The sequence below is a fragment of the Doryrhamphus excisus genome, chromosome 22, assembly GCF_030265055.1.
Source record: "Doryrhamphus excisus isolate RoL2022-K1 chromosome 22, RoL_Dexc_1.0, whole genome shotgun sequence".
Taxonomy (NCBI): Eukaryota; Metazoa; Chordata; class Actinopteri; order Syngnathiformes; family Syngnathidae; genus Doryrhamphus; species Doryrhamphus excisus.
The window spans coordinates 8,343,801-8,351,870 of NC_080487.1; the positions used below are offsets into that span (position 1 = coordinate 8,343,801).

At 39.6% G+C, this 8,070-nt stretch overlaps 1 protein-coding gene across 1 annotated transcript; it reads right to left on the minus strand.

Moving 5' to 3' along the window:
- Positions 1-200: 200 nt before the first annotated feature.
- On the minus strand, positions 201-7,526 carry rhot2 (ras homolog family member T2). The gene is made up of 19 exons (XM_058061504.1): positions 7,321-7,526; positions 6,556-6,614; positions 5,303-5,384; positions 5,175-5,218; positions 5,020-5,073; positions 4,901-4,953; positions 4,005-4,113; positions 3,837-3,938; positions 3,651-3,749; positions 3,474-3,582; positions 3,245-3,365; positions 3,071-3,155; positions 2,487-2,632; positions 2,294-2,394; positions 1,873-2,003; positions 1,699-1,782; positions 1,506-1,628; positions 1,211-1,413; positions 201-1,079 (listed from the first exon to the last, which is right to left on the minus strand). The coding sequence occupies exons 1-19, from the start codon at positions 7,355-7,357 to the stop codon at positions 962-964; spliced, it is 1,860 nt and encodes a 619-aa protein (XP_057917487.1). The 5' UTR covers positions 7,358-7,526; the 3' UTR covers positions 201-961.
- Positions 7,527-8,070: the final 544 nt, after the last annotated feature.

An 8,070-nucleotide genomic window follows, 5' to 3' on the forward strand; every position in this document is an offset into this window, starting at 1 on the left:
TTCTGGCGGTGCGGAGCAACAGCTGTGAGATGGAGAAAGCTTTGGATACATTTACATAAATTTTTGGTAAGTTAAAACAACACCGCAAGGTTAACACATACCTGCAAATGCAACGATGTAGCCCGATGTCAGCTTCTACAAAAGAACAAATACAACAGAAGGAATCCAAAAACACTGATGCAAACATCCAATTAAAGTCCTTACCTGGTGTGTTTATTGAGCATGTTAAAATCAGTTCTGTTTCATTATGAAAAAACTTCTGACATAAAACCAGCAGGTACCCAGCTCCTATTACATCAATGTGTATTCAGATGCAAGTGAATAATAAACACACATTTCCAAACAATTTCAGTCTCAATTAAAAAGGAATACAATTGCAAGGGCAAATAATTATAATGCAATATTTTAAAGGTTTGTCTGTAGATCAGCCAACGTATTCCATGAAAAGCAATTTTCCTCTCCAGCTGAGGAGCATTTCAACAAGACAAATCAAGCCAATCCCAACTATTCCCCCTTAGGGCAAAGTCCGCGTCCAAGATGCAAATAAAATGCAATCACACGTTGCTGCTCATTTGCTGCTTAATGATGAGCAAAGTTATACTAGGTGAGCGAAATGCCACCGTTTGTTTGCTTATGAAAAATTGAATGTATACAATATAAAAGCCTTCCAATCTCATGAACACTCAATTGATAAAATGCTCCATCCTTTCTGTCCATTATTGATAGCTTGAGCAACCATTGGGACATGAGCAGTAGTTTATGTATCGATGCATCAAGCAGACAGGCCAACATTAAGCTGGGCAAAGGCAAGGTAAGGCAGGGAAATGCTGCATATGGCAAAAAGAAATGCTTTTGAAATCAACTGACCGATGATGAGGACAGACTCTATTGGGAGTTGTAATGTGTGTGGCTGTAACGACAAACACATAAACAAACAAACAAACCACACTGCTGGCACTGGTCATTTCAGTCGTACAACCACTCTGTAAATGGCAAAGCCCAGAACTGCAACCACAGCGGAACCCAATGCCACTCTCAACCAGAAGGATGTGTTGCTCATGTCTGAACCATTCAGGTGTCTGGTCAGAGAAAAAAACAAACAAACCATAACAGAGAATATAGATCAGTTATATCGTTACAGGTCACCGAAAAGAGTGATTCTCATGTTAGAGCATTGAAAGACTGTAGTTTGTGGTCAGGTACAACGTACGGGTACACAGCAGCCCAAGCAAGTCTAGCGTAGATGTTCTTGATGTTGGAGTCCGGAAACATGTAGGAGAAAGGCAACGGTTGAGGCAGTCGGTGTTTATAACAGAACTCAGCTGGAGTCACCCCATGGAATTGCTTGACCTCAGGAAGGTCTTGCTTGGATGCCACCAACACACATGGAATGTTGCTGTCCATGTAGTGTTGCTGAACGCACAGAAAAAAAATCAACAAATCAGCAACTAAGTGATTGGGAACATTTGCATCACAAAAGAGAATATTATATCGTATAGTAGTACCTTGTATATACTAGCACAGTAATCAAAGGAATGTGGGTCACTGGTGTCATACATTAGGCATGCAACATCACAGTGGGCATCTGATGCCTTCAGGAAGTCCGCCTCTACATCCACCTCATTGAGCTGCATAGACAGAAGTAGTCATCAGGGTTAAAGGCTACAGATCATATTTAATGAGGATGGAGCTACTTACAATAAGGTATTTCTCTTGATTGCCAACTTGGACAGTGTTTATGGCGAAGGGGGAGAAGGCACTGCTGCTATTAGCGTCCTTGTTCTATTAAAGCACACAAATGCAGAAGTCGGCACGCTGTGCGGGCAATTGCATGTTTGTAATTCATTTTCCGGTTAACAGATGGCATCATACCACAGTGTTGTGGCCCACAAAGGCCTGGAGAAAGGCTGTTTTCCCCGTCTCCCGCTGGCCAATCACCTTGCACAAAAACACTGACCGCTGACTTTGGCGCTTCTCCAGGTCCACCCCCCTCTCTCTCGTCACTGCACATGTAAACAACAGCAAAGACAAAATGTAAACAAGATGCACAAATGTTTAAGAAAGGCTAAGACATTGTTGCCTCTGTTCCATGGGTCTAAAAGAATGATTGCGTGTCTTTGCTGTTCTAATCTTCCATACTGTGATACATGAAGGACAGACATGTCGGTTTATCTGTTGGCATGTCCTGAATGGGATAAACGCCATTAATCCTCCTAAATGGGATTGTTGTTTCACAGACCATGTTCCATGTTGCAAACTACTGATATTGGCTTCCTATCATATTAACACGTACCTGTGACTGCAGCGGTCTGCGACTCCTGCTCGGCAATGATAGGATAGCCCAGGTATCCGAGGTGCTCCAAGCAACGATGTATGTCGAGATAAGCAGAAAGCCTGAATGTGAATACAAATAAATTTCATCAATAAGTGCATCAAATAGGAGGGGGAAAAAAAGAAAACGTTGGAATCCTGAAGTCAACACATACTTCCACTGACAGTGGAAGCCATGATTAGAGACGTAACCCTCATCGGTTGTCGGGACTGTCATGTAGACCTCGGCCCCCCATGGCATGTAGGGACAAGCACAAAACAGATTTCTCAGCTCTGCCGCTGACAACGCAGAGTCTTTATCCTGAGAGCAAAAGCACAAGAGAAGTCAACAAAAACTCCTGGGGACATAACGATCACACTCTTTCTTCCCGTTTGTTTTTATTTAAGCAGCAAACTAGGGCTGCACGGTGGAGAGTGGTTAGCATCTTGGCCACACAGTCAGGAGACCCACATTCCAAAAACATGCATGTTCAGAGAATGGGCGACTCTAAATTGTCCACATTGTCCCAGCGTTTGGCTGGCGGCCATTCCAGGGTGTGCCATGTCTGTCGCCAAAAGTCAGCTGGGATAGGCTCCTGCATACCACCAATGACATTAAGTGACATATAAAACGGATGGATGCAGCAAACTATCTGGTTTAAAATTAATTGCGTCTCGCTGTTGCCAAGTTAAATCCATTATGCCCTTTATTGCTTCATGATGTAACAATGTTATTGAAACCAGATAACCAGCTACTCACTTCATCATACTTTTCAAAGAGCCGCTGGAGAAACTGGTGACCCAAATGATTGAGTTCAGTGGTACAGCCCGCAGGAACGTGTAGTCTGCCATGACAAAAACAATAATAAAAACGTGGGACTTGCGAGTACAAACATTAAGATGATGACTAAAGCAGAAATGTCAGCGGACATACGCGGGGTAAAGGTAATCATCAGTCAGTTCAAGGTTGTCATCGTAACCAAACTTCCTGAGGATTGTCCATGTGGTTTCATGTCTGCCCCTCTGGATAAATAATGTATTAAGGAACAAGAAACCTGGGAGAAACGACACAGCACTCTGCCATGAGTGGAGGGTTGCATTGTTTAAAACAAAAACAAAAAAAAACAGTGTTATGTTTCAAGCACTCATTGAGGACTATTTACCATTTAGGGTCAGGCCATTGTCCTGCACTCCATCACTGGTGTTTTTCCAAACCACTGTCTTTACATCTTCTAAGGCTTGTGGTGCCAAGGGATTCCCAAAGCAAGATTTCTATTTGGAAGTAAAGTAATGAAGTCAACTGTGTTTTGTTCAAACTGATGACAGTTTGTGACGAGTACCTGAAAATAGTTGAGCTCAGCGTCACTGAGGACGCGGTCGTTGTCCTGGTCGGAGATGTAAAAGATTCGACTGAGCGCTTGGACACACAAAGGTTTGAGCTGCAGACAGTACGGGAGGGGAGGAAATGACATCACTAAAAAGCACAAATAGGAACAGAGGAGACGGGGAATTTAAAAATAGCTGACCTGTTTGGCCTCGGGGTCATACAGGGGGGCAGTGGGATGGAGGACTGCCTTTTGTGCATAGTAGAACAACTCTGATATGTTTTTGAGGTTTTTAGCTGAACACTTGAAGGAAAAACAAAGCAGTAGAGTGAATAAATAGCTACATAACAAAAGGCAGACAAAGCTCACCTCTACACATGTCTCTATTTCAGAGAACTGGTTCATGATGGGGAGAATGGTTTCCATGGAGCTACCTGAGCGCAGATCCGACTTATTCCCCACAAGAATGATTGGTACTCTGATGTAATGAAAGTATTAATAGGTTAATTCAATATCATCATATTTACGGCAATAAAATCCACATGAAGATGCATACTGTGCATTGACATTTTGTGCCGTGCTCTTTTTTAAAATGTACTTTCAAGCCATTTTGGCTGTCTTTAATCAATGTAAGACTAATTTCCCAGAGGATGTTTACCGTATTTTCCGGACTATAAGTCGCACATTTTTCATAGGTTGGCTGTTCCTGCGACTTATACTCCAGAGCGACTTAGAAATGAAAAAACTGTTTGTTACATTAACACTGGACACCTTTTCTGTTCATGTTTATTTTTTGTGTAGCTGAATAACCATTGTGTTAGCATATCTTTCACCTATTCAGCCTGTTCTCTATTCTTTTATTGTTACAACTTGCCTTCCAAGAGGACGTAATGTCTGTTTTGGTCAAGTAGTTTGGAAAATTAATTACCCACAAAAAATGCGACTTAAACTCCAGTGCGACTTTATGTTTTTTTCTACCTAATTATGCATTTTTGGCCTTGTGCGACTTATACTCCGGAGCGACTTATAGTCCAGAAAATATGGTATTTCAATTGTCATCTGCGTTTGCCTAAAATGGCAAAGATAAACAAAAAATTAAACATTTGTCCCCGCAGACAGACAATTCCCCATTGAAAATATAATTTTTGTTCCTACATTTATCTAAACGTAAACTAATGCCATCTATTATTAAATATTGTACTATGGATGAGTGCCTTTCAATTTAAAAAATCTTGAATTGACACCTTTTAAAAGCAGATACATACTTGTTTCCTTTCTCTGCATCTCCATTTACTAAAGGTATCCATTTAGTCTTGATCTGAAAAACAAAAGTGAGTGTTTTATATTTCAAAGAGTTTAATGTGCTTGTGTATGTGCCAACTACCTTCTCTATCGAGTCCTCGTTGGTGACATCATAGACCACACACACCACATTGGCCTGTGTGGGTTGAAATGCAGCAGGTATTATTGTGTGGGTGCATTTCTGTTAATACAGTATGCATCTGCTGTAAATCCATTCGAGTTGCATGCGGCCCTCACCTTGAGAATCTCTTCTCTCAGGGTCTCATCACTCTGCTCTTTTTCTGTCAGGATAGTTAGACAATTAGAAGCAAGTCTCAAACAGCAACACACTAAACAGTTATTAAATAAAACAGCGGTTATGATACCTGAGTAGTCCACTATGTGTGTCGGCACCTTCTCTGGAGTGACATCAGCAGGGATGGTGATCTCTTCAGCTCGAGACGGAACCTGTGAGTCACCATGAATGACTTTCATGTACTATTTTTGACATTGTTTTTCCTCACTTAGTGGACTTTGTTCCAATTATCAAGATTAAAAGGGAAAGTGAATGTAATGATCTTCGCTTCCATCCATAAAGCTCAAGTTAACAAGCCATTAAGAGGGTTTTTTATATTATTACACATACAACACAATTATTTAGAAGTAGTAATAGTATACAAGTATTTTGTTCGAGGAAACATGATATCACAAATCATATCACAAATACACCTGTACTTTGACCAAAGATATTTAAAGCACCATTAAATGGTTTGCCTCCAGCATGTTTGTTGTTGCACTTTGCTAAAGAATTCTGCACAGTGAATGTGCTCACTTCATTTTGACAGTCCCAAATTGTATTACTTTTATTTATAAACTTACTACATTCTTATGGAGTAAAAATATTTACATATGTGTACATTAATATTACACACACAACAAATAACCTGTGAAAACACTTCAACATGTTTGATGATGATGATGATGTGATGTTAGATACACATACGCTGGCCTTAGTCTTGAAATGTGTCTTACTTTTATATTTATTTTTTACTTAATTTAAGCATTCTTACACCTGAAAATGCTTCATTTAGGCCAGAAACCTGTAAAATGTGCTTAAATAGACAGTATTTTCTAGACTATAAGTCGCACAAGGCCAAAAATGCATAATTAAGTAGAAAAAAACATACATAAGTTGCACTGGAGTATAAGTTGCATTTTTTGCAGGTAATTTTTTTTACAAACTACTTGACCAAAACAGATATTACGTCCTCTTGGATAGCAAGTTGTAACAATAAAAGAATAGAGAACAGGCTGAATAGGTGAAAGATATGCTAACACAATGGTTATTCAGCTACACAAAAAATAAACATGAACAGAAAAGGTGTCCAGTGTTTATGAAACATAAACATTTTTTTTCATTTCTAAATCGCTATGGAGTATAAGTCGCAGAAACAGCCAACCTATGGAAAAAAAGTGTGACTTATAGTCTGGGAAATACGGTAAACATTTTTTGTGTAAGAATAGTCTGCAGTCAACCACAAAACAGCAAGTGACAGACATCGGCTGCAAAAGCCAAGTCATCAGTTAACGGAAATTTGTGGTACATTGACTGGTTAAGTTAACGTGCCGACACACTGACCTCCTCTGGGAACTCCTCGCCAACCAATGACACGATGAGGGAAGTCTTCCCCACCTTGGCTGTTACAGAGTGACAGATAATAAGAAATCCTTAAAGAATGAGGATGTATAATACTATACGCCAATTCCAACCCATGAATGACATTTGACAAAACAACATGACAAACAACAATGTAACATGTTAAAATAATACTTCACACATATAATAGTTCGGGCTTCAGATTCTAAAATACATCAGAGAACTCATTTCATATAGACGATCTTAATGTAGTTGTGTTTCGTCCTTTAAAAAGCAAAGCAAAGCGCTCCTGTAATATAGAGGATCTTTGATCAGTGTGTTTGCAGTATGTTATTTCTATGTCCATAAAAACTACAGAGCTGTCTTGGATCTTTGACTAGTGTGGGGTATTTAACAGCAGAGCGTCATGTAGACGATATTTGACTAGTATTAACATATGGTTTGTTTTAACTTGTGAATGTATAATTGTCATGAAATAGAAACTAAAAATAACCATGACGGGAGAACATTGTGTGGGGTATGAGTCAACTTAAAACAAGCTGAACTACAAAACTAGCACAAGCAGAAAAGTTAGTGTGGTGCTTTTGAGAGAAAGATACCGTGTGGTTATGCCCGTCCACATAATCATATTTAATTCATTAGTGCCGTATGAGCTTGTGGACCAAAGTTTGTATATCAGTAAACATTAGGTGGGTTGTGGCTAATCTGCTAGCTTGTCGCCACAGCTGTCAAGATCGAGTTACTTACGTTCCCCCAACAAAAGTATCCTCACGTCTTGTTTCATATTTTCTTCCTGTTGAAGGAACAGGCAGACACGCTGCTGCTGTGCTAAGGTGACATTTATATTTCATTTGTATGTTAAAATCCTCGCCCAAGCTTTAAATGTTCGCCTCGTCTCTATGCTTCGAGTTTGGACACAAGGTGAACTCATTACATTTCCGGTTCAAAAGGAAGAGCGCGAAAAAAAACGCCCTCTGCGGGACAACCAGCACATTACAAATTTATGGGGCCCGTTTGAATTAGTATGATCGGGGCGCTGCACTGCCAGGAATCACTTAGGTAAATAAAAACCAGGGGATCGACCTATTTAGTTATTTTAGTTAAACGGTTACCTATTTTTCTGGGCTTTCTATCAGTGATGTGTCTGGTGACTTTGATGTATTTAAATGAAACAATTAGTTTAAATATTTCTAAACATATTAATTGTGGCTAACTGTACAGTATATGAACCAAGAAAGATAATAGATGTGAGGTAAATAGAATGATACAGTTGGGTATTTTGTAAAACCAGGTGTCTTTCTGACAATATTGGAATAAAAGCCCATATTCTGGAAAGGGTAAAAATGACACATGCAGCACTTGAGAAATAAGCTGACATTTCTGGGTGAACCTGCTCTTTTAAACTATGACCTTAGTGGTCTGCTTCTTACTAGATGTTATGGAGTAAAAAGGCATGCAGATGTAATCAATGTAGATAAAAGACTGTATACAAGTGTT

What these genes read in the sequence shown, in the direction of transcription:
- rhot2 (XM_058061504.1), bottom strand. Translation starts at nt 7,357, where the DNA reads ATGAAACAAGACGTGAGGATACTTTTGTTGGGGGAAC. An exon ending in TCTTTGAAAAGTATGATGAA is followed by an intron (nt 2,633 to 3,070) that starts GTGAGTAGCTGG and finishes TTTTGCTCTCAG; the next exon opens with GATAAAGACTCTGCGTTGTC. An exon ending in GGCTTCCACTGTCAGTGGAA is followed by an intron (nt 2,395 to 2,486) that starts GTATGTGTTGAC and finishes ATTCACATTCAG; the next exon opens with GCTTTCTGCTTATCTCGACA.